Source organism: Platichthys flesus, chromosome 6 (assembly GCF_949316205.1).
Source record: "Platichthys flesus chromosome 6, fPlaFle2.1, whole genome shotgun sequence".
In the NCBI taxonomy this organism is placed as follows: Eukaryota; Metazoa; Chordata; class Actinopteri; order Pleuronectiformes; family Pleuronectidae; genus Platichthys; species Platichthys flesus.
Genome location: NC_084950.1, coordinates 20524522 through 20551234, shown reverse-complemented (window position 1 = coordinate 20551234; position 26713 = coordinate 20524522). Strand labels below are relative to the sequence as shown.

At 41.8% G+C, this 26713-nt stretch overlaps 1 protein-coding gene across 3 annotated transcripts in view; it reads left to right on the top strand.

The window, feature by feature from the left end:
• The window catches only part of LOC133955809 (AP-3 complex subunit beta-2), a 39585-nt gene extending 13232 nt beyond the window's left edge, over nt 1-26353 (top strand). For 2 of the 3 annotated variants that reach the window (XM_062390834.1, XM_062390836.1), the window contains exons 5-27: nt 98-258; nt 713-779; nt 1701-1883; nt 3218-3412; nt 4834-4931; nt 5828-5882; nt 5996-6067; nt 6502-6564; nt 6701-6833; nt 7562-7671; nt 7855-8031; nt 8290-8476; nt 8941-9071; nt 14114-14228; nt 14580-14754; nt 15077-15236; nt 15468-15555; nt 15699-15808; nt 17567-17795; nt 18233-18317; nt 18833-18930; nt 22155-22293; nt 23578-26353. In XM_062390834.1, the coding sequence (XP_062246818.1) occupies nt 98-258; nt 713-779; nt 1701-1883; nt 3218-3412; nt 4834-4931; nt 5828-5882; nt 5996-6067; nt 6502-6564; nt 6701-6833; nt 7562-7671; nt 7855-8031; nt 8290-8476; nt 8941-9071; nt 14114-14228; nt 14580-14754; nt 15077-15236; nt 15468-15555; nt 15699-15808; nt 17567-17795; nt 18233-18317; nt 18833-18930; nt 22155-22293; nt 23578-23728 (2982 nt within the window). In that variant the 3' untranslated portion in view covers nt 23729-26353. The remainder of the gene's footprint in view (nt 1-97; nt 259-712; nt 780-1700; nt 1884-3217; nt 3413-4833; nt 4932-5827; nt 5883-5995; nt 6068-6501; nt 6565-6700; nt 6834-7561; nt 7672-7854; nt 8032-8289; nt 8477-8940; nt 9072-14113; nt 14229-14579; nt 14755-15076; nt 15237-15467; nt 15556-15698; nt 15809-17566; nt 17796-18232; nt 18318-18832; nt 18931-22154; nt 22294-23577) is intronic. The other variant, XM_062390835.1, reaches the window with a different exon arrangement.
• Nucleotides 26354-26713: the final 360 nt, after the last annotated feature.

Sequence of the window (26713 nt, the reverse complement as noted above, 5' to 3'; positions counted from 1 at the left end):
CCTGCAGATTATTTAGTTTTATTGTTTAATTTACCATATACATCCAGGCTCTTACCTTGAAAACCAACATCTGTTATGTTGTGTTGTGCTATCGCAGGATCCAAACCAGCTGATCAGAGCGAGCGCCCTGCGAGTCCTCTCCAGCATCCGCGTCACGATAATCGTCCCGATAATGATGCTGGCCATCAAAGAAGCTGCTTCCGACATGTCTCCATACGTCAGAAAGACTGCTGCTCACGCGATTCCCAAACTCTACAGGTGACCTACAGCCTCACATTTGTAGCCCACATGCAGCCCTGGAAACAGAACGGTTATGACTCAGTGTTGTGGGTTCTAGCACCACAGTGACCTTTATGGTGATTTTTATTTTCCTTTATTAGATTATGTAACTTCAGTACTTATTAGAGTTCTCTACAGTTCGTTATTAAAAATGATCAGAGAATCATAAATAAGGAATTTGAGCTTGAAATAATCTATTTTGTGAGGATACACAAGCCTGTGTCCTAGTTTCAGAGCCACTGACTTACGACTTATGACTTATCGTCCTTATGGAATTATAGCTCTTTATGGCAATAAAAGGAACATCCATCAGAAATCCATTACTGCTGCAGAAGTGAAATCCATTTGTTTTACACTCTTGACCGTAATTTCAGCGGCTCTTTCTCCAACATTTCCTCCTTCATGTCAGTGATTTGTTCCTCTGTGCTCTCAGTTTGGATCCAGAACAGAAGGACCAGCTGATTGAAATCATAGAGAAACTCCTCGCTGACAAAACCACGGTGGGTTTATGCAACTTTGTCGATTCAGTATGATTTTACTCTGGAAGTGCAAAATATAGAGATTATATGGAGTGTACGGAAAATTAGAACCATTTCCTGTTCCCAGCAGCAGACTGTGTTTAAGGCCTGGTTTTTCAAGACTTAACAATTGTTTGCTTTCGTTTTACATGAGCTGCTGCAAATTCTCACCAAACCACTGGCACTCAGTGGCTTACATACCTCCGCCAAAGCCAAACAATACTTGTCTCACTAGCCTCTATAACGCTTAACTTTTTTGTGCAATTTTTTAATTAGAAAATATTTTAACAAAGGTAACAACATTTTTATAGAAAAAACTATAGGCCAATAAAATATATATTATGCAAAATGTACAATTATTGTTTATGGCCTTATTGATCTGGCCGGCAGCTGTTGGCAAGAAACAGTTTTTGTGGCTTGAGGTTTTGGTCCTAATGGATCTCAGCCTCCTGCCAGAGGGAAGTGGCTTAAAGAGTCCATATCCACGGTGGGAGGGGTCGGCCACAATCTGAGATGCACCTCTTGGAGTCATGCTGCTTATTTATTATCTAATTATTAGCAGTATATTCTTGTATATAAGTTCCTGAGATATTTATAAAAATAATATCTCAAAATTTAAAGAAAATTACAAATCCCTGGATCTGACCCTTTTACTAGATATGCACCAAAATGTGACAGGTTCTTTCTTGGCCCCTTCCTCATCCCTCCGACAAGTTTGGTGCGAACCTTTTTAATACTTTTTAGTCATTCTGCTAACAAACAAACAAACAAACAAACAGGCATAGGTGAAAAGAGGTAAATTTATCAAAGACAGAAATAGGCACTAAATCTTCATTCTCAGCTTTTATTTTTCATCTCAAGATGTGACGAGCATCTTGTTGTGTGCTTGTACATTTGCTGCAGCTGGTGGCAGGAAGTGTTGTCATGGCTTTCGAAGAGGTGTGTCCAGAACGCATTGACCTGATCCACAAGAACTACAGGAAGCTGTGTAACCTCCTGATCGATGTGGAGGAGTGGGGGCAGGTCGTCATCATCAACATGTTGACCCGCTACGCCAGAACGCAGTTCCTCAACCCAAACATGAACGTGAGTGACAAGCACATACAGAATGTTTACTTTCCCATTTTCATGACTGTTTTTCTTTTTAAATCAATAAATGAATCACTTAGAAACAATAGTGCAAAGATCCCATCACCTTGTCCCAACGTGACATCTTCAAAGTGCCGTTGTGTGACCACTGTGGAACAGTCCAAAAAACAACAAATATTTCCTGAAACAGAGAACTGGAACAAGTAATTGTTTGGTATTATGGTTGAAATGAGTCGCATAAAAACAATTTCATTTTTGTTAATTCATTTATCGTCCATTGACTGAATATCCCTTGTAATAGTAATATACATATATTTCTGTATATTTTTACTATATGATTTATTTCATTGCACTAATTTACTGCACAACTCACACATTGTTTACAACATACAGAACCAGTTGACTTTTGTGCATACCCTTAGTGTGAATCATTTCATGGTGTTTCCACTATACTGCATATACTATAACTTTCTTTTCACATGGACATTTTCACTTTGCACATGCACATTCACATCAACATTGCACCAAACAGTCCGGACCATCCACCATTATAATTTGAGTATTTAAATACCATTCTTTTACTTATTTGTTCAGTCAGTCTTTTTCTATCTAAGTAGACTGAGAGCAATGTAAAACCAATCAAATTCCTTGTATGTGTGAAAAATACTTCACGCCAATAAATCAAAATCAAAATCAATCAACTTTAAAATCCTCTCAGCTCTGTTGTACAGAAACACAGGTTACTGTGTAGTACAATACTGATCTATCTATCTAATATCAATTAATCTGAATGCATAAAGGACTATAAACTGAATGTTTCATTGATTGTTGCATGTAGAAGCAGTCCATACAAACTCAGAAATATGTTTTGTCACAACTAATTTGCATAGGAATAGTATTTTAGGAGATTGCTATGCTCAACAGGTGTATCTCATTTACAGCAGTTCAGCTGTTCTTTAGTTGGATTAAGTACATTCATTCAGTTCTGCCATTGTTCTGTGCAGAGGCAGAAATTGAAAACATCCTCTCTTAATTCCCTCTTGCTCCGTTGGCCACCTCTGGAATTGTTTTTCTGTATTTATCAGTTTTTCCAGACCCACCTGTCGACTTATTTTTCTCATGAGCATCAAATTGAGTCGAATATTGTTATTCTGGTAATATGCAGCGACAAAGTGGTACCAGCATTTTGACAAACTAATTTGTCAGGAGGTCCGGTGATGATGTGTCCCTCTGAGCAAATGACATCTGGTGACTTGAGGTGACTTGTTAAGCGGCCAGCACCTGCTTTCCATGCTAGAGAGACACACTGTTTATCCACACTGTCTCTGCAGGAGTCGCTGCTGGAGGAGGGGGGGGACAAGACCTTCTACGGCTCTGATGAAGATGAGGATGAAGACGAGGAGGACGACAAAGATAAGAAAGCCGAGGCTGCCTCCTTGGCCAAGAGGAAACCGTACGTGATGGATCCAGATCACCGGCTTCTTCTGAGGAACACGAAGCCGCTGCTGCAGAGCCGCAACGCAGCTGTGAGACCACTGCACTTTTAAATTATACACACATGTTACATCATCATAACCGAGCACCGCCCGATAAAGTCTCCCTGTGATTACCATGGTAACCATGGTAGAGCGTGTAACTGCAGGTTTGGCTTCAGTCAGAGCTGACCTAGAGTCAGTTTAATAAAGGAAACTAGAATGACAGTAGGATGCAAATCTCCTCCAAAGCCCTAATGTTCCCTTGTGAAATCACATTTTAAGTCACTAGATCCAGATCTGAGTTGGATCTGAACCAACTTTCACACACTCAGAGATATCAGTCCCCTGCACATGTCAGCAATGTTAAAGGAGGTGGAACAAAACATCCTGGATTTCTGCATAAGAAAATGTCTGATAGAGATGAAGGCACTAATTGTCAATAATGGTACAGTATGTGAGCAGGCATATTGTATTTGTTGTCTTGTTGAAGCCACTCAATGTGCTTGTAATGCAGCACATTGTTAAAGTTGTTAGATGTGCTTCGACTTTACCACCAGGTCCCTTCAAGTGGTTTCTTTTGCCTGTTTGAAGCTCCTCTTCTCTTCTTCACTGAATAGCTGTGGGAACTTGCCACATGCATGCGTTTTCCCAAAGGGGCATTGGACATAAAAACGGGCAGTATTTCTTAATTGATACCATCATTATGTGTAAGGGTTTGTACCTACAGAGATTGGTCATCGGAATTTGAAGCTCCCTTCATAGTTTCAGCTCATTTGTTTTATCTGTACTGTCACCCCCCTCACAGCAACAGGCAGCAGTCTAATCTTTTTTATTCAGTCTCAAAATGGGCTCAAAAAGCTAAACTTGACGAGTGAGTGAGCATCGGAGCCAGTGTTGAGCAGACACAGTTAGTGACTAGCTGGTGAACATGGTGAAACATGAAGCAGCTAAAGAGCCACATCTCCCTCAGTGCGTTGATTGAGAACAGAACAAAGCTGAAAAGGAAAGAGTATCTTTGCACTTACATTCACCAGGTAGCCAGAAACATGACCCAAAACGAGAGCCTCCATTTGCTAACACAATCACATCCATAGTGTGTCAATGTTGTGCCTGTTCTGCAGTAGCCAAGTGAATGTAGGTTTAATTTGTGTGCATCGAGCTGAATGAGATCTCAAAAGACCTAAAGGCAAACTTGAATGACTCACCACCAAATTATTTCTTGCACTTGAAATAACCTTCATTCTTCTCACTTTTAGTTGAGAGCTGCAAAGGGGGTGTGAAACGTTCTCAACACACATCTGCACTGCACTGCAGAACGAGGCAGTGCACGGAAGTGATGCGTTGGGACATTTGGAAATGAATTAATCTACAATGGAGAACAAAGTTTAGGACGCAGTGTTTTCAGCCTTTTTATGTACATGAGATTCTATGGCTGACAGACTTAAGACCTATACTTCTGATTAACACTCCAGGTGGTGATGGCTGTGGCTCAGCTGTATTTCCATCTTGCCCCTAAAGCAGAGGTCGGGGTGATCGCCAAGGCCCTGGTGCGTCTCCTGAGGAGTCACAGGTGAGTGATTCCGTCTATAATTTTGAAATAGGTAGATATCGATTTGGGCAGCAACGTGTCCGCCCTGCAGGATTAGCCTTCTCACAGTGTGATCGTGCTGCAGCCAAGAAGTGAGCTGAGGCTGAAAATGTCCCACTTGAGAAGGAATGAAGGAAGGAAAGAAATACTCAAACTGCCAAAAAACCACGCAGCCGAGTGTGACAAGAGAGAGCTGTAATGACCATGGAAGTCAGCAATGTGGAACAGTGTGGCAACAAGAAAATGACAAGTGAGGGTAGTGAAACAAATCTTTATAGCCACGGTAGAGAAAGTGAATTTAAACAGAGAGCCCAGTGAGGCTGCATGGGGTAATAAAACATGAAGCCATAAAGCATAAAGAGTGATGGCGGATCATGGGCGGCCTCTTGGCTGTAAGTCCTGCACAGTGTCAGCCTCTTATTGAACAAGTGCTTCTGTGGCTCCGGGTGGGCTGAAATGGAATCATCACTCAGAAATAACCAAACACCTGTTTCTCACTGCAGAGCATTTGTCTGGAAATTCATTGCAATGAGATTCATCAGCTGTCTTAATTTGTGTGGAGTGAGTGGTGCCTCAGCTTTTATAACAATTACACACCTTTACCACCTTGAAAAATAAAGCTATCTAATGTGAAACGTTATTAAAAGCGATATTACCAGTCTTGGCTGATTATATATGTGTGCTGTATTTATGTTAAATTATATTTTCCTAATGATTCCTAATATTTAGAATAACTAGTAGCACTGCTGTAAATAGCAGTGGACGTCCAACAGAGCATCTCAGGTCAAATACCCAGGAGAGGCGAGAGGAGGCCAGACCTCTTTTATTTCCTCCTCCTGCTCCTCATCAACCTCTCTTGTTTCTGTCTCTTCCTCCAGTGAGGTCCAGTTTGTTGTTCTCCAGAACGTGGCAACCATGTCGATCAAGAGAAGGGTGAGTCACAAGTGGGGCTGTATTGTGTGTTATTGTGTTGTATTGTGCATCTAAAAACACTGATGAAGCTGCATTTTAAATCTTTTTTTTTCTCCCTGTCTTATGTTCCTCAGGGGATGTTTGAGCCGTACCTGAAGAGCTTCTACATCCGCTCCACTGACCCAACCCTGATTAAAGTCCTCAAGGTTCTTTTCTGTTTTATTCTTCAGTCCTTTCTCTTATATTATATTAAGTCTGAATAAATGCAGGGCAAATAATTCTCTTTACATCGGGGCATTTGTAGCATCTTAGTCAATCTTATTTCAAACCCTGTTACACTGAATCGTTTGTGCATTTTGTGTAAGTGTCATTTATCTATGTCATTCTGAATGGTGAAAACAAAAGGATTTGATTAGAACTTGTTACTCTGCTTCACAAAGTCAATCCTCGTGAATAAGAGCGAAGCCGTTTTTAAGATGTAACATCGATGTGAAGAAAGTCAAAATGTTTCATTGAAGTTGGCGACAGAAGTACTCTTAAGTAAACATGGTCGTCAAATCGTGTCTAAACAGTCAATGCTGTGTTGTGTTTCCATTTTAATCATGCAGTATTAAAAGAACGCATGTTTTGTCTTCTACAGCTGGAGGTTCTCACTAATTTGGCCAATGAGACGAACATCTCCACCATCCTCAGAGAGTTTCAGGTAAACTGAAGGAGAATCTGTGACTCACTCTTGTCTTTAGTCCAAAATGTGCAGATCTGTCCTCCAGCATGGGGGACATGTCGGCAGCGGGCTCCTTTTATGTCGTCCTGTACTCAGTGAATATTCTCTCTGCTAGACGTACATTAAAAGCATGGATAAAGATTTTGTGGCTGCTACGATCCAAGCAATCGGCCGCTGTGCTACCAACATCGGCGAGGTGAGGGACACGTGTCTGAACGGCCTGGTGCAGCTGCTGTCCAACCGAGACGGTACGTCCTCTAATTTCATCTTCTAGATGCCTCCTAAGCGGTACACGTTATATATTGGGGGATTGAAGGATGTAGATGGCATCAGACATCAGATATAAGCTGTGTCTCAATTTGAGGGCTGCATTCTTCGGAGGCTGCATTTGGCTGCATCACAGCGATGCGACTATACCGTTCCAACTCGAAGGGACCTTCAAATGAGGCCAACAAATGTGTCCTCCCACCCCCGAGCAAGGGAGGCTCCACTAGGTGGATCATTCACATCATTTCATTTCCCATGATTTATTGGCTTCAGAGGTACTGGCGGCAGGGAGGCGAAAAAACATAAGAATAATGTATTTTTAAATGTAAGCACTTGACCCAACAGCAAGAGGTACAAATATTCTTAATGTTTTTAATCAACCAAAGCAACAATGTTGCTCTGTTGCCAGGCAATGGCTGGAAGAACGTAAGAAGACCAGACTCTCATTCCGGTTTCGGCTGACAAAGTCTACGCGGCCGATGAAGGATGCAGCCGTCATCGGCTCCGAAGGACAGCTTTTGTGTCTCCATATTCATGAGCCAACTATAAAAAGTATAATATTTTGAACAGTGCCAAAGTATAAAGGAAAACTCAACTAAAAGAGTGAAGGACTGAATCTGAATTCATTTTAGTACAAAAGAATAATAGGAAAGAAAGGGTTACTAATTCAAATTTGATCTTCAATAACTGAATTTGTCCTGTTGTGCAGAGTTGGTTGTGGCCGAGTCGGTGGTTGTTATCAAGAAGTTGCTGCAGATGCAACCGGAGAAGCACAGCGACATCATCAAGCACATGGCCAAACTAACAGACAACATCCAGGTGAGAGTCTTATATACGAAAACGTTTTTAGGTTTTTCAATTTGCATGGAAAACATGACGGGTTCCTGTATGAGCTTGTCAAATGATATTTACCTCAACAAAACCTGAGAATGTTACTCCCGTCCATTACCAGGGGAAATGATAGAGGTGCACATACTACAGCCATTTAATCTGTGTTACCAGGTGCCTATGGCCAGGGCCAGTATCTTGTGGCTGATTGGAGAGTACTGTGAGCACGTACCCAAGATCGCCCCGGATGTCCTGAGGAAGATGGCCAAGTCTTTTACGAATGAAGACGACATTGTCAAGCTGCAAATCCTCAATTTGGCTGCAAAGCTTTACCTCACCAACTCCAAACAGGTCCTTGCTCGTGTAATTCTGTTTTGTCACTTGTACTTAACGGTCAACTCGATTGTATCAAATATGTATTGAAGAATCGAGTAGTCGTCCTGTAACTGTAGATGTCTGACCAACCTGACTTCTTCACTTATATAAGCACGTCATAACACATTTGTTTACACATTCATATACTGTAAATGCATCTATTCATTGGGTAGCAGCTACTGTTGTTGGTTCTTTCCTCATACTCCATGTTTTGAATATTCCTTCCTGTCACAGACCAAACTTTTGACGCAGTATGTTCTCAACTTGGCCAAGTATGACCAGAACTACGACATCCGCGATCGGGCGCGCTTCATTCGCCAGCTCATTGTGCCCACGGAGAAGTGTGGGGCTCTGAGCAAGTACGCCAAGAAACTGTTCCTCGCCCTCAAACCTGCACCGATCCTCGAGTCTCCATTTAAAGGTACAGTGAGGATTTAAAAGTCCTCACCTGATCTCAGCCGCAAAGCTTGAATACTGTATGTCCATTGATAGCTACGTGTACATCCATGGGTGTGTTTCAAACAGCGACTGCTAAAAATAATTATAAATACAAAATAACAATACATATTATTATAAATAAATGCTAATAACAAATTAATAATGGAGCTCATGTATCACATTTTAAGTGGCGACAGGCTTGACCAGTAACTCTACTCACTTCAATGTCATTACCTGTTGACATTGTCCGTCAATGCGCTTGTGTGAGACATCTTGGCCACTGTAACTGACCCCTTGGCAACACTGTACTTCCTGTTTACATTTACCAAAGCCTTCAAGTTATGGGAACTTTCAATTGATAATGCACCATCAATGTTTTCTGATATTGTGTTGTTCTTCTCTCTGTTGTTCAACTCCCCTGATTCCATCTCCTTGTGTTTTTTGCAGATCGAGACCATTTCCAGTTGGGTTCATTGTCCCACCTGCTTAATGCCAAGACTGGGGGCTACCAGGAGTTGCCTGACTGGCCTGAAGCGGCCCCAGATCCCTCCGTGCGCAACGTGGAGGTGAAGGAGTCTGTGCGTGCAGTGGGAACAGTAACATACAGAGACACAGGGGCCCTCTGGGGTCTCCAGGGGCCCCAAAAGATGGAGGGGAGCGAGAGTTGCTCCTGCCCCAGAGCAGTGCCTCAGAGGAGTTACACAGAGTCACCAGAGCCTCCCTTCCAATATAACTTTGATTCCTCATTCACCAGCCATTTGTCATTCATTTACTGCCCCATCAGCATTAACAGCTCGCCAGTAACATGCATCCTGTTTGGCCTCCAGCTGTTTTCACATGCTGCTTAACAACTCCACCCACTACGGAGGAGAATGGGCCCCAGAGGAGAAAAGAGGATTAATTCTTAGAGCAAAAGTAAATCAGAATACTCAATTTCAAAAGTCCAGATCCACTAGGAAAACAGTCGGAGTTGCTGAACTCCTCAACCCTCGCTGCTGCACTTGCATCTGTTCGGCAGCAGCTCGCTCGCCCCCGTCCTGGTAATTTCTTACTGGTTTTTGAGCCGATAGCACATGTGATGCAGAAGGGATCAGATCTCAGAGCAGCAGTTTCCCCTGTCTCTACAGACAACCTGGTTTCAGGTGGTCGGCACCTACGAATTATAACAGTATTTTTTTGCAGAGATTCACCTTGATATGATAAATATATTTTTTGCTACGTTTACATTCTTATGGATTACAGATGAACAATAGGCTAATATATAAATACAGAGTACGTAAAGCATCCTCTTTTCCTCCATCCCCTTCACTCCATGTGCCATCGGTTCACAAGCAATGTGTATATTTGTATAAGAAGACATAAAATCAAGTTTGTCACTTCTTTGTAAAAATCAAGAGGTAAAACCACTGGATTTGAAACAGCAGGAATGACCTGTGAACTTGATTTGTTGGTCTTCATTATGTTTGTTATCATTGAACTGAATGGTGCAGATATTTTACTCACTGCTCAATGTTTCATACTCATTATTAACTTGCTGTTTACTTGTGACGCAGATTTCAAGATGAGGCCACGGGTGCATTTTACTTCGATATGACTGGTGTGATAAAAGAGAGAGGGGGGTGGGGGGGGGGGGGGGGGTCAGAGCAGGCCACACCAGGGGACTTGTGTTTTAGATAAATTATTGCATTACTGCTGACTATTTTCCAAAGCATTTATTTCACTTCTAATTTGCCTAATCCTTCAATCCAGATATTTGTTTCCCACGCAGAGATTTGAGACTTGCTGTAAACAGCCAGTCTTTCACAGTGAGAACACTTTGACATCAGGTCAGAATGGAGCTGTGAGCGAGTTCAGTTTTGGAAAATCTCCCTGCAGCTGCATTCACAGAAACCCTGACATATTATTGATTTCCTGACATCGTACCTCATACCTGCTACTAGGTCTGCAGTCCAAAGCCCAGAGTCTTATGTCTCTCAATGTGGTCTGGCAAGAATCAAATTAAATCAGCTTGTGACGTCAGTTTGATGTCTTGCAAATGATTTACAGATCACAAATCAGCATGGACCCTGCATGAACCTAAAGAGAACTAAACTAACTAAACTGGAAAACCTCAGGCGCTCAAATATTGCATTAGAATCAGATTTAACTTTGAAATGATAAATACCGGTTGAAGAGACGTGTTGATTCAACTTTACGACGAGGATGGTTGAAATGTGCTGTATTTTACATAGACATGTTTGTGTCATGTAGCCGACCATGATTAATGTAAAGTAATGTAAACACATGTCTGTATAACACAGTACAATTCATCAACACTATACTGCATCCCTCGAATTGATCATCAGCACCTCTCTAAAACTGAACTTTAAGACTGTAACAATGGTATTAATATACAGGATATACTGTATTCATAGGTTTATCAATGGATCTCTGTATAGATGGCCAAAGATAAAGTAAACACCTTGGAATAAACAAAAAATGAAACTAAAGAAAGATAACACTCGTGTAACGCTTGTGTAGGTTTATGTTAGTCCATGTTAATTCCCTGTGTTTGTCTGCACAGAAAATAACGAGCAGGGTTTTCAGAGTAAGTGCTCAGCAATAACAATACCATGTCATTATAGTGTATGTTTACAGATGACAGAGTTCTACAGTGTTTCAAGCATATCTCAAATCTAGGTCAGTTGAACTGGTTTGCAAAGGTCTATAAAGGATGATGTGCTTTGAAAATAGTCGGCAATAATGAAAATCTGTATATAAGTCGTAACTGAAAAGTTAAAAAAAGGCAAACACACCAGTATAAACTCAGAGGTAGCCCTTTGCTTGGTCAGGGTCCCAGTATGTCCACTGGTGATGTGGCTGCAAACGCTGCTGAGGGTCAGTGGAACCTCTGAATCCTCTCGGCCCCTCTAACAGACTCTCCCTCTGCAGACTGAGGAATACGTTTCCACCGGCGAGGGGCGGATCAGCTTGTTAGGGACCAGGAGAGAGGTGCCCCCCCCCCCCCCCCCCCCCCCCCGTTTGGGAGTGCAGTGTTGTTTGTTGTGATGAATGCTCTCTTTTTCCTCTTAGAGTCTCTGTCCTGGCCTCGTGTAGACCTGGTATTGACATCCATCACTGAGAGATCTGATCAAAAGTGGTCAGCGCTAAGTTTTACATTTGGATGCGTTCAGATCTGAATTTGAAGCTGACCACTTGTCTCCCAGGGCGGATGTTCATCCCAGGTCTGAATGAGGTCTCTCTCGGGATGTCATTTCTTTATGGTAGCTACTGATAGTGACGTTGATAAGGTTAATTGATGAGATTTGTTTACATAACCCGAAGGATTCTTAATGGACCTGCGCTGGATTTTTCACCATATCCCAGGTTTTTCGGCAGCAACTGAAGTTTGTAGATGTTTAAATTTCCCATTATTCTCTACAGTATTCTGTTGTATTCTAAAGTCGAGTTGCAAAGTTTATTCTTGACCTTGAAAACACAGTTTGATGAGACACAGGGCCTGTAACACTGTAACTGTCTGGAATTATTCTCATCTAATAAGTTCTTGCCATCTTCATCTGCTGATGATGAGGATGATCTGATTCGTTAGGAGAACAGTGACCCACCGACCTGTTTCCTCCTTTTGCACCTTGGTTTGGCCTCATGAAATTTGTGACACAGTTTGTCAATGTGTCGCAAATGTTGTTGTTGTGTAGTGATGTGATTTCTCTCTCGCTCCATGACGGCTTCCCCACATCTCAATGGGTTTTCTTTTTTCTTTATCCAAGAATCTGAATTTGAGAGAAGGTTCACAATTTTTTTCTGCTCTCCCTCAAAACCCTGCACTCACACTCAAACAGCCCCTGCTCGTGCTGGGATTTGCTCTGCTTTTGCTCAAAATGTGCGTGTATTATATTTTGTTGCTTGGACTGGTTTCCTTTGCTCCAGCTTCAGCTCTTCTCCTCTCACTCACGCAGCCTCTGTGCTTGTGTTAAAGTTAGTTTACTTAGGTGAGAGTCCCCTTAGGGCAGGTAATTTGGCATGCACTTTTGCCCTCCACGGCTTTTCTATCATACTGGTTTACCTACAGAAGTAAAGCTACCACACCCACAACTAGGACGGGGCAATTTTGTTGTGTCAACACTACACAGGGCATTCTGTTGGTTACGGAATTTTGACAGAAGAAGCTGAAGCGCAGGAAATCTGTCCAGGCAACAAAATATCTGAGTGCAAGCTCACAGCACAAGCAGAGCGGATCAAAGCACAAGGAGAAGCATCTTGAGTATGAGCACAGGGTTTTGAGTGACAGTATTTTCGAAATTTGAATGGATTTATTGATACTAAAAGTTCTCTCATTGAAAACCACACTAGTGAACAAATATAGAAAAAGAAAAAAATCATACACCTCCACCTTCATTTAGTTAATTTTAATAGAACCGCATGCCCCATTCCCGATTAACACATTCCTACTGTCATGTCAACATTTTAGCAGCTAACAAGTGTGAATGTTGGCCTTTTGATTTCTGCAGTGTTTAAGTGTATATTTAAGTATATGTTTATTATAATTAAGTTATATTGGAGTCTATTTTTCCAGAAAAAAAACATTTAGTGTAGGTTATGGCAACGAAATAGACAGATGTGCTAAATGAGTATGCTGTGATGACATGTGGGATTTATTTTGTCTGTGATCTTCACACCTGTTCTCACACATTCTTCTTTTTAGACCAAGAAATCCTCCTGCTTCTGTTTTCTCTTTTACTTCCCTGACCTTTCTCTCTGTTTCTATACAAAAAAAAATCTCCTCCCACCTTTCTGCTCATCTCACCATCACCTCAATCTTTTTTCTTTTCTGCGTCTGCCAGGTTTTTACGCTGCTTGAAAGAGTCACAACATTAACGAGTGTGAGTCAGTTAGCGGCAAAGAGCCACATCTCCTTGAGCCTCCACCCATATAGCTGCAAAAAAATCCCAAGTGCTTTCTGACACCTCCCCCCCGCCTATAATGTAGTCGCTGTCCTGTGCTTAGCTCAGCCAAAGCTCCCCTGAAACACAGCACCTTCCTCCTCCTCGGTCTCTACCATTAAAGAAGTGATTCTTTTAGCGGGGGCGTGCCTTCCTCTGACACGTCGGGATGCATTAGCGACCATGTGGGTTTTTAAATGGGGTTTGGGGATGTCCATGCTCATTCGCTGATGCTGCTGGTGAATGAGTTTGGTCGCAGTAAGGCAAATAGCCTCTGTCTTTCAAATGTGAGAGGGTAATCACCACCCCTCAAAGATATCACTTCTCTTATTGGAACTGCTCCCTTTTATGAAAAGAAAAGCATTTCTGCTCCTGGTCATGAAGGTATCACCTGGTGCTGACAGCTATACGTGCAAAAAAGAAAAGACCGAAAGAAAGAAATGCTCCATGCAAGCATAAGTGTGTGGTCTGTACTGAATTTGTTGTCTGACATGTCAGATCTTAATGTAGATCTGCAGCAGGGATGGCTGGCTTCCTTTGGCTACATCACGCCCAGGCAGAGGCATTCATGGCCATGCTACTGTACTGTAATCTGCCCACGCCTCTGCTTCTGTCTGAGGTATTTTTCCACCGAGGCCGAGCTGACGGCTCACCGTTTGAACTCTGTTGTCTTGTGCCAGGTGCCCGAGTGGACCAAGTGCAGCAGCCGGGAGAAGCGGAAGGAGAAGAAGGTGGAGAAGCCGTTCTACTCGGACTCAGAGGGCGAGTCAGGGCCGACAGAGTCAGCTGATAGTGGTAACTGTAGAGAAATAATTTTGGATCCGCCTGAATCAGATCTGCACCAAAGTTAAATAAATTCTTCCCTGACCCATATCTAATCCTTCCACCAAGCGACCTGCTGATCCAGCCGGCAGTTTATGTGTAAAACTGCAAACTAACAGACAAACAAGTGCAGATGAAAAGTTATCCTCACCAATTTTTATCCTCCTTATTGGTTTATGTAATGAGAAATTTTGTTCGCTTTGGATTTGAGTGAACATTTGTTTTCCAGGGACCCTATATAAATGCTATAATGTGCCAGATAGTCTTTCATGTCCCCATTGTCTGTGTTTTCACCAGTTAAACACTGACTTTTCTCCTCCTCAGAGTCGGACTCTGTCAGCGGCTCAGAGAGTGGCAGCGGCAGTGGGATGAGCAGGTCAGGATCAGAAAGCGAAGCGAGCAAGGAAGGCTCTGAGTCTGAGGAGGAGGAGGATGAAGAGGAGAAGGACAAAAAGAAGAAAAAGAAAGAATTAAAGAAGCCGGTGCAAGAGAGTGAAAGGTAGCAGACACTTCTGATTTCTGTTTAGAGGTAATGTTTCTGTAAAACTAAACAGAAGACATGGGACTCAATCATTTAATGTACTTTGCTATCACTTTTCTAATATATGATAGAATAGATTCGATATACCACATCAAAAACATGCTGTTCTTCACACTAAAAGTCCAATTTAACTTTTTTTGTGTTCACTTTTTCTCCTGATACTTTCTGTCATTCAATGCGTAGTCCTATTTTTTCTACTGTAAGCACAACAATAGCATCTGTTTCATCTGTTATAGATAAAACTCTATCGGGACCTTTGACCTTTGCTTTTGTTTTCCAGTGAGCAGAGCAGTGAAGAAGAAGAGAGGAAGCGTGAGAGGAAAAGCAAACCACGCAAGAGCGCCTCAGAAACAGAATCAGATGAGGAGAGCGAGTCCGAAAGCAGCCAATCAGAGTCTGACGACTCCGATTCTGAGGTAGAGGTCAAAAAGAAAAAAAAGGTAAAGATAAGGAATCAACTATCACATAAAAAAAAAACTTTAAAATCGACACCTTTAGATGATAGGTACATAAAAACAAAGGAGCTTGTGGAGTATTTTGTTTTTTGAAAAACCTTGGAATAAAATCTAAAACTCATGACAACTAAACATCTCTGTATTTAGACTGGCCCACTTTCAAAGTGTCATGTACAAATCTTCACATTCATCTCACTTGGGTTCCCCTCCTTCCAGGCAGCTGAGTCTAAACCTCCCTCCAAACCTATCAAGATCGAGAGCAAGAAAGAGAAGAAAGAGATGTCGCTACTCGACCTGGACGATTGTGAGTTTTCCATCTCTAAGGCTGTGTTTCTTGTCTCTTTTGAAAATTCTGTGCAAAAGTGCTAATGCTCATGTAAGTAAGGTAATGTCAGTGAGCAGTCCTGGGGACATCCCTGCTGAGTCTCTCTGTGTCTCTCCTTTTAGTTGAGCCTGCACCCTCTCCTCAAGTCACGCCCATCAACACCTTCCTGTCCAGCAGCCTCGCGACCGACCTGGAGGGCTTGTCTCTGTCCGACAGTGTTCTCTCCCCGGCAGTAAGTACCTCTCATGTCTCACCTTCTTTTATGTTCATCCATCGTCTGTACCGTTCATCATTGGAGGGTGCTGGTGGGACTGGAACCAATCCCAGCGGACATTGGGAGAGAGGCAGTGGACTAGGGGCGAGAGGCGGTGGACTAGTGGCAGAAACTTGGACTATGGGCAGAAAAGGTCTCTGGTTCGTCTCCACGGAGAAACAACAAAAAGACGAACCTGTCCAAAAATCCAAGAGAAATTTCCCTACCCTGTCTAGTGCCCCTGAGCAAGGCACCTTACTCCCCCAACATCTGCTCCCCGGGCGCTGTAGATGGTTGCTCACTGCTCTGTGTGTCCTGCACCAGATGGGTCAAAAGCAGAGGTTAAATTTCCTTACCTGCATGAGTGTGCCTTTGCATGTCTGTGCATGTGTTTGGGACTAATAAATGCATCTTAATCTTAATCTTACTGTTTACTGTGACTCACATTCACATCTACGGTCAATTGAAAGTGCCAGACAAAAACTCTCAGAGACACAAGGAAAACATGCAAAACTCCACACAGAAAGACCCTAACTGGGATTCGAACCAAGAACCTTCTTGCTGTGAGTTGCTAACCGCCCCTGTTGTTTCTATCTAATAAATTATTGGAAAGTATTCTTAAGCAGATGATGTGTGGTAAAACCTTAAAGTGAAACTTACTGTTGAGTTATACTTACTAACAGACTGAAGACATGGATTTATTTGCTCTCCACATCCTTATTCCTGCTTCATATTAAAAACTCAGGAACTTTTCTTCTCATTACCAAGGTAGCTCCTGTCCTCCAAATCTAAAGCTAATTATTATTTCAAATATTGAATGCTACTTGGGTGTCCACATTATAAATGTTTTTAGATTTGGCTTGTGGGAATGCTAAATCTGCATGTGAAGGACAAGATTCTGGTTTCTGTCACTAGTTTGACCAATGGTAAACAGTCCATGTGGAAAAGCATCGCCTTTCTCATTTACCTGCATATGCAGATAACTGTTAAAGGGATAGTTCACCCAAATATGAAAATCCACTCATTATCTACGCACCACTGTGTCGATGGAGGGATGGAGTTTTGGAGTTTCAGGGGTAAACAACATTGCAACCAAATCCAATACAAGTGACACAAATGGCTCATTGTGTTTTGTATGGAGAAATTGTTTTTGGACTTGTGTGATAAAATAAACTAGTCAGGCTGTAAACAGAGAATGTACAGAGAATGGAAGATGGACGTCTGCTTTCAAATCCGGAGGCCCAAAAATATTGGCTGTGGCACCAGAGACTTATTTATCTCCAGACGATAGCCGATGGGCTCAGCGATTAGAAAGCCATGAAAATAATGTCTTGATAAAACACTTGGAAGAAAGGATTTCTTCGGAGTTTGACTGTGAAACATCCTGAGGCCATTGCACAACATGGATTTCCAACCTCAGCCCCCTCATCACGTCAACAGCTATTTCCGTTCAATCATATTAAAGGAAGAGGCCATTTTGTTTCAGCACTCATCTGGCACTTATGTCAATGTTACTCCATGTATAGCGAAATCCACACTGCATATTTCTTTCACCATAAGGAGAAAGAAAAAGTCGGGGAAAACCAAGAAAAGCACTAATGCTGATTGTTGACCACGCGTTCTGAAAATGAGAACAAATACAGAAGATCAAATGCAAGAAATGTTTGTCTCTATTCCCTGTCATCCCAAGTCTGTCTGTAATGGTCAGTGACTCTTCATTCTCTCTTCTCCCCACAGACCATCGCCCCCTCCAGTGCGTTGAAGAGCTATGAGCTGCTTCACCGCATCACAGGGGAGGGTCTGTCGGTGGAGTACTGCTTCAGCCGGCAGCCCTTCAGCCCTGACGCCAACATGGTGGCGGTGCAGATGCAGTTCACCAACAGCGCCACGTCCGACGCCAAGAACCTGCACATGGTGGACGTGAAGCTGCATTCTGGCATGAGAGTGAAAGAGTTCCCAGAGATTGGTGGGTGACTGAGGACTGAACTTATAAGTCGATGACACAAACAAGACAAACATTATCAAGGACAATGAGATTGAATAAACACCATACGATGTATGTATGTACTATATGCTTAGTATATATGCTGTAGATATTATACAAACTTTGTACATATTTTATTTTCCAAAATCTGTTTGTCAAGCTGACAACCCACAGTCTGCAATGCAGTGTGTTCATCTCACAATCTGAATGCTGCTTTAGTTTGTATAATCGTTCCCACCCTAAGTGATACATACCTGTTTAGAGGTAGTACTGTGTGGAGCATGGATCTGAGACAGTGGCTTAGTGGACATACCCAGTCCTCATCTGTCAAACTGGCAGAGGTGCTGACTGAAAAGCTTTATGTTGTATTGTTTGTGCACGTGTTATAACTGCTGTCTCCTCTTTGCCTGTGTTGACAGAGCTGCTGCCGACAGGTGAGACATCCACAGCTGTGATGGGCATCGATTTCTGTGACTCGACCCAAGCGGCGAACTTCCAGCTGTGGTGAGATAGATTCTGTGTTTGAGAGCGCAGCTCGTCACCCATCTCATGAATCTGCTGATATCTGAAATGGCAATAACTTAGTTTGGCTCGTTAACCTGCATATGACGTAATGTATGTGTGTCACAAGTGAAACAGTGAAGTGTGATCTAGAGCAATGTAGAAACAAATGAAACAATAGTGCCCAACCACATGGTTCTGGAACTAAACATCCCATTAATTGTCTGATTATAGATTAGATAAGAAACTTTAAAATAGTGTTATATACTCCTGAAGAAGCCATATGAGTCCAAAGGGTGAAAATCCCTTCATCTAGAAGAAGCTGCTCGAAGTTGCTGGAAAGGGTTTATTCGCAATGGTTTATGGGATGTGTAGTTCCTTCTCTCTTAAAAAATTCTGTACAAGAGGGCGGCCACTGTTAGGCTCTATATTGAGCAATGATGTTTAAGATCAGAGTCTCTCCCCTGTTCTTTTAGAAAAACGTATCAATCCCTAAAAGTGCATTTCTTTTTTTGCAGCACCAACACCAGGAAGTTCTTCGTGTCTATCCAGCCGCAGGTTGGGGAGCTGATGAGGCCTGTCTTCCTGACTGAGAACGAATTTAAAAAGGAGCAAGGTATGTGTCGAAAACAAATATAACTAATTTCTATGGAGAAATAGAAAAGAGATTTGATTACTTTACTTGTACTGTTCGCTTTTTTAATACTTCTCTTCAACAACTTTATTTGAACCACTGTGTTTAGAATGAGTTGGTTTACAGGTTTAGTTTCATGTGTAATGGCTTAAACTGTTTCTTTTTTCTATTCAAGTATTTTATATATTGATCAAATTCTAACCTGAGGTTTGTTTTTGTGTATTTAAATGACAATTAAGTGTTTTAAAGACTGATTCATCCTGAGCCATGGGTTTAAGAGAGTTTGTTTCCTGCTCTAATGTGAGAAAAGAGCAACATCTTGTCCAACAATCTCATGAGTTCTTCAGACATTTTCTCACACATGTAACTGTAGGGCACTCAGTAGAGCACATACAGTACCTCCGCCAAGGCTCCTTACATTCAATCATGTTGCATATCGCTAAATGTACCAGAACAATTTTTTTTATCAAGATCCAATGATTATTTTCTGGGAAATCAAGGAAAATGTTTGACAACAACATCCTTGCTCAAAATGTTAAGCAAATAATTCCTCTATCCTCTATCTGATGCAGATCCACACCAAAGTTTTATAGGATCTTGCCCTATGGTGCATTCTTCCACCAAGTTTCGTGGAATTGTGTCCATTCGTTTTTTGCTTAATCCTGCATACAGACAAGCAAACCAATCAACAAAGAGACGGGGTTGGAAACATAACCTCCTTGGCGGAGGTAATTATCCTGAGATCACATCAGCATTTATTTCCATTGCAAAGTTGAAATGCGTCACCTGTAAATAGACTTTTAAATACACCAAAAATCCAGTGTGTTCGGCGTGCAGATAGTAGATACCAACATGTCTCTAATGTCCATGCTGACTGACACAGAGCCAGATGTGAGCTCTAACAAACCCATAGTGACTCTTTAAACATCTGTCATATCCACGGTTCCTCCCTCTCCGCACTTTCACTAATAGAGAAGCTATTACACAATCATGGTAAGTTGGCTTTGTTAGATTTGTTCCCCCCAGCCATCTGTGTGCCCACCTGCCTTTTAGCCAACCTCACACTGACCCTTGACTCCTCTCCTCACCCTCCTCCTCCCTCCTCTAACGCCTCATGCTGACTCCCCCCTCCTCCCCCTCTTCCTGCCTTGGTAATCGACACGTAACTGCATCTCCAGGTCTGTAGCTGCAGACAGACTCACTTGTGCTGCTAACCTGCACCTCATTAAGGCCGCTCACACTGCTGCACCGGGAATGACTGGAAATGCTCATCCACTGATGCTGATTCACTCTTCTTTGGGCACCATGTGAACCAAAAAAAAAAAAAAGGAAATAACATCAGGCTCAGAGCAGCACTCGCTCATGTGCACCATCGTTCATCCTTCTTTTATCTGAGCTTTCAAACTGCTGAAATGACCTGCTGAATCTCAAGTATTGCAATGTCACGATATTGTTGTCTATCATTTTGTGATTTGGAGGTCAAAAGACATTGTGAAGTCTTTGAGGTTATTCCTGTGATACTTTTTTTATTTTTCACACTGTGGTCAGCAGAAATGATGAGGTATTAGTGCCAATCTAAGGGAAAATAATCCCCCTTAAAAACCGAATGTAATCAGCGAGAGCCTTGCAGTTGACCACTACACGTCTGCATGGTTCTTTCTTTAAAATCAGTTTCTTGCACAATCTTTTCAAATTCCTGATACTAATCACAATGCAATACAGTATTATGACTTAATTCTCATAAATGTTTTCCTTATTCTTGCAAATGAATGAATTTTGTCTCATAATATTACAAATTAAATCTCAGATTATATTCCTTTTAAAGAGGCACTACTAACACTGACATTTCATCACCTTTCAGGGGTTTATTCATGCTATTTACTCTCTTATTGCTCCAATTTTGGTCTCCACCCACACAGAGAGAAATATCTGGCTCTTCAGCTGCTAAATGTCACTTTGACACTATCAGAACAATCTGATGAGCCAAGACACAAAAGTCGAGCTATCTTCTGACGCTGTATCTGAAGTGTGAGTTGTCTGACTAAACTGATCAATCATTTAAACCCATATTTTGCATCTTGTAAACCAGAGCTTTAGCCTCTTTACTTAAGAAAAAAGTCCCAGAACCAGAGGAACTAAGGAAGCGATTAGGAGTTCTCTCCGAGCATTTTCTGTTTACACTTACGTGGCTCTGATGTGTGAGTAGGATGCAATGACAGGATGACAGGTAGACTAAAATCTCAAGTCTCCTGAGAGAGACAATCTGCTGAGAGTCTTTTCTTTTATTTTACAGCATGGCCTCCATAAAACAACCAGGTTATATAGTTGTGTTTTTCTTCTTCTCTCATTTGATTTGCTTTGCTGCTGCTGTCCCTTTCTCAGCCATGTTAGAGTCAAATTGTTTTATTTTGATACAATGAGAATATGAACAATTTTCTGTGTGACAAGTCCTAAAGATTCACAATAAACAGGGATATGAAACAGAAAAAAAGCATAAAATTAATAATGCTATCATTACACCAAGTAAATTTAACAGTCACTTGATCATTGGGTTGTTGATATGAAGTGATATATACTCATTCAGGTAATAATTGCAGTAATCAAGGAATGTGAAAAACTTCCAGTTTTCTGCTCAATTGGCGAATTTTTCAACCATAACTCCTAATGTCATTTGACCTGCAAATCAGTGTTTACTGGGAGTCATCCACTTTGTACGAATCTGACAGATGTATGAATCTGTCAGTAGTTTCCTGGAGACAAGAATATTTTGGTGCAAAATGCACGACTGTAAGCTTTGAATGAGACTGGGAGTTCACACAACTGCCTCCTTTGTGCCGTGTGTAATCTGAATCTCTCCTCTGCTGTGTTCAGTTTAATGCATTCCAGTTATAAGTTTACCAGCATTTTTTGATTATTGATGTTGAGTCAATAATCACATCAATCCCTCAGAGCCCTGTAGATGCTCGTGGTGATGCAGAAATGACTTAAGTTCCGGGACATTCATACAGTGTCTGAGTATAATACTGTATAAATTGAAAAAATAATCATTTCTTGAATCAAGCAGTTTTACACGGAGCTCTCTCATTCATACAATCTGCACTCACCATTACTGTTAGCTATTGTAACAGTAATAGTAAAAAACTTTTTTTTTATTGGGAGAGAGAAGAACCACCTTTTTGACAAGTGCTCTGCTCACACCTCTACAGGTCAGCTGATGGGCATGAACGAAATCACAGAGAAGCTGACTCTGGACATCAATTGCCGGAATGAACACGCCATCGTCCAGCGGGTGGCCACCGCCGCCAACCTCAGCAGAGTCCCCTGTGGTTCCGATAAAGAGTGCAGGTGAGAAGATTAAAAGAAACATAAGTAGTGACGCTACAAACACAACGCTGCTCTTTAATCTGAGTGAGGCTCAAAGAAGGGTTTGTCTGTCTCAGAGGACGTAGCACCCCTTTGGGCCGATTGGGGTCAAGTTGTATCATAGTGTTGTGTCCAGAATACTGCAAGTTCCACATTACAGGTTGATGTCTAGTACAAACTGGCACAAAGTCTGTCAGTTGGAGACTTTGATTAATTCCACGGTCAGATGTCCGAGGCCTTGGTTCTCTGCTGTTAAACATTGGATCGCTCTCTCCGGATTGGGGGGAGTTGCTGCCCCGAGTGGAGGAGTTTTAGTCTTGCGGGCTACTGTTGATGAGTGAGGGGGCAATGGACGCGTCTGTGCGGCTTCAGCAGTAGTGCAGGCGTTTTGCTGGACTGTTGTTAACCAGGAGCTGAGCCACAAGGCAAAGCTTTGATTTACAGTTCTCCTGCTCGAAAGTACTTATTTGTATCAAGTCGAGTCTTCCCACCTGAAGATATAGTTTCTTCTTTCTATGTCAGATTTTTCTCCAATTTAATCTGTGTTGACTCTGGCTAGAAACTCTAATCTTAATTAAAAAATGTCTGGTCAATCTTGAGATGATTTTATCCCCTGATGACAGTTTAAATACTATAATTAAACATATGTTTATTTTTAATCATTTTGAGTTCAAAGAACTGAGGCAAAGTACCTCCAGGATTTAAACAGTTATATGCATGGGTCCTTTAGGAAAGTTATTATGCAAACTTTGAAGATGTTGAAATGAGCTCAGTGACAATTTTATCAGAATAAGTTGGTCAGATTTCTGCTATTGTTTTCTTTTTTTCGCTTGCAAAGACCACACCGTCAACAAGATTAACCATTTATTGATGATGATGGAAATGGGTATGAGAGGTTAATGGATTATTGAGTCTTCGTTGCATTGTGGGGAAGTTTAGGAGGCATGACAGACCCTCTCAAGACCTTGTGGAGGAGGAAGGAAAGGAAGAAGCAAAGAGAGGAGGGTGTGGGAGTAAGTGGTGCAGAGTAGGAGAAAGAAAGAAAAGGAGAGGGTAAGAAGGGCATTGACAGACGTGCCAGAAAAGGAGCCGTTGAGGTGTGCTCCTGCTCCTGAAACTCTGCTAGATAGCTTCAATTATTTAAATTCCAACCCTTCTGACTGACCCATGTGTCCCTCTTTTATTCTGTGGCTTCATCTTCACTTCTGATCTCTGCTGCTTTGACCTCAGTCCTCCTGTCCCTCCTGCTGATCACCCTGTCCACAGGTTCGCCGGCCGCACAGTGACCAGCGGCAGCCTGGTGCTGGTAACCGTGGCGACCAAAGAGGGCGGAGCCGCCCAGCTGACGGTCAACTGTGAGAAGATGGTGATCGGCACCATGCTGGTGAAGGACATCCTCCTGGCTCTGACGCAGTGACTCGTGCCTGCGCTCTAACGCCAACCCATGCCCCCACCTGGCTCCACCCACCTCTCACATATCGTCCAGGTCATCACACGTGTAGCATCTCCTCCGCTCTCGAGTCGATGAGAGCGTTCCCAGATTGTTTAACTCCAGGTTGTTGTTTTCTTAAAGAGACCCTCCACTCTCAGAAGCTGCTGAATGCCACAGCTCGACGCGATATTCATGACAATCAGACCGATGTTTGACTTGATAGGAAATCCTTTGCTCCCATTTAAAGTTTCTTATATTCATCTTCAAATAATATTTGTTTTGCAATATTTGTTTGTTGCTTGAGGACAACATTTAGTGGTCTCAAAATCTGGAATATGACAATTAACTCTCATACAAATGTCAGAAGTAACTCACTGCAAAAACCTCACAGGCACCTGATTCATGGTTCAAATCTCAATACAAGGTTCACCGACCTCATGTTTTCTGAGCTTTCAGCTGCATGTCATGATCTTCATCAGTGGATTTTGCCCCGCCTCTCGAAATTGTGTTAAGTACAATGCAATGCTGCCACCCGCTGGCATAGCAGGTTCATCACAATTATCTGTTTTTTTATTGGAAAAAAATTATCATTATTGGAATAATAAATAAAAGAAATATTTTTCCTTTTAATTAATAATATTAAAACAAAACTAGACACAGCATCGAGTGGCACCAGGTAAAGCTCATCAATAACCAGAGAAAGGTACTTTGAACTCATTGGCACCCCCCACCCCCTGCATCATGATCAATTCTACGACGCGACCTGATATCATGTGTGTAAACTCCATCTGCTGGGGAAGACCATGAGGTGTGGTGCAGAGCTTTGAAAAAATTACAACTAGGATTATTTATGTGGCCCTAACTGAGAATGTAAAAGTTTAAGTCTGACAGACAGTCCAATCCTGAGAAAAAACAGTTGTATACGTGATCCAGTTCCACCCATAAAGCTTGGTGAATTTAATTGAAAATAAAAATTTAATTTTTTATAATTCTTTGAGAAGTAGAAGAACAAATCTGTCACAGCAGTTTAAATTGAACGCTTGTTAGGTGCCAATTATCGGACTATTTTAAGATGTAGATATTAGAGTTGATAGAGAATACACTGTAGGTAAGAATCCCAGAGAACAGGTCACCATGAAAAACATTTTTAAGGTCCTTAAGATCTGCTTCATCAATACTCATCCAGTGATTTGATTTAGAAATCAAATGTAGCATGACGGCTCGACTAAGACAACTGTTACCTGCAACTGAACCGGTTTTGGCACAATAACCAATCAATGACTCGCCACTCCTCTGAAAAGAGAAGGGTTTTCACGGCACCTCTGCGGTACAGTAGTTGTCATAGTGTGATGTTCATTACAGTACGTGGGGCGTTGTATAAATGTCATTGTATGTATTGCAACATGTAATGCAGTAATGCTATAAGGTGTGGTGTGTGTGAGTGTGTATGCGTGTGTGTTTTTGTGGGTGTGATGATACTGAATATTGACCAGTCAAACATTAAGAAGAAACTGTCTCTTTGTCCTGAAGCTCATCACCATCATCAGTCGTCAGTCGGCTTGTAGCGGTGTTTGCTGAGTCAGCTGCAGGCTACAAAGATTCAGAAATGATTTATCCGTCTCTTATTTCATTGTTCATTTGTCACCTCACCAACCTGGAATTCTGATGAATGTCCACAAATGATGTCCAGCACCCACAGATATTCACTGGGATATCACAGAGACTTCAGGAAGCAGGAAGTCTCTGTGATATACGAAAGGTCCTGTCAAAAGCTGTTGTATATCCCCCATGGAAAAGGACGCTGTGTTGACATTAGACTCTAAAGAATTGGAAACACAATGATGCTTAGTTTCAGTTGATTGTTCACTAATGAAACACTAGAAATATGTTGTTTAATTTATGTTAAATGGATTGTCATGAATCCTACACAGTGGACCTTTAAGTGGTTTGTCTCCAAGGCATAATTTGATATCTTTGTAAAGTACACTTTTACACATGTTCACTACATAGCTTCAGTCTGCATTTTGTCCAACTCTTAAATTAACTTTCACAACTGAACGATGATTTCCCTTTGAGGTTATGGCCCGCTATGTTTTTGAGAATCAGTTAAAGTACCTTCCTGATGTGTTGATAATGTCTGAGATCTCCTGGTTAATTGTCAGGTGACACTCCTCATGCCTTTGTTGACATTTGGAATTTCACATCAGAGGTTGTGTGCTCTCTTTTTTTGTTGTCGGCCCTTGTGTAGTGGCTGCACATATTTTTCTCATCGTCAACACATTGTTTGTGTTTCTATTTATTAATTAATTGTTTCTTTACTGTTGTGTTATGTTTTTTTTTTACCTAGAGAGTACAGTCCAGCAGAACATTGAACAGTTGAATTGTTTATTCGGACCTGAGATTCACGGCAGCACAGCCATTCTGAAGAATGTAAAGAGGAAGGAATATCAATTTTAATGGATACAAACAAATCCAATGAAAATGTTTTCATCGAATTGGTTTTCAAATATCCAAAGTATGGTTCATCATGCCCTGTGTGTGGTTGTGAAATGTGGCCCTGAAGTATTACAGGTTTATTTATTATACAAATAAAAAAATATAGATACAATATTTGTGTGGCTTGTTTGTACTTTTGTAAAATGCTTCCTGAGTGCTTCAAGACACTGGTTGTTTGGCTCTGTACGTCAGCCCTGTGATACACTGGCGACCTGTCCAGGGTGTAACCCGCCTGCTGCCTAATGTCAGCTGGGATTGGCTCCAGCCCCCTTGTGACCCCCAAATGATAAGCTTTATACATAATAGATCCTCATTCTCACGGTGCTGGACAGAAACTAAATACACTGACACCACTGAGTATTTCCATGTTAGGCTGCTTTACACATCCACTCTAGATTTCAGAGGGCAACATTGCTGTTTTAACTTACTGGTTATATTTCAGATTATGTACAAGCAAACATATAAAATGCTTTA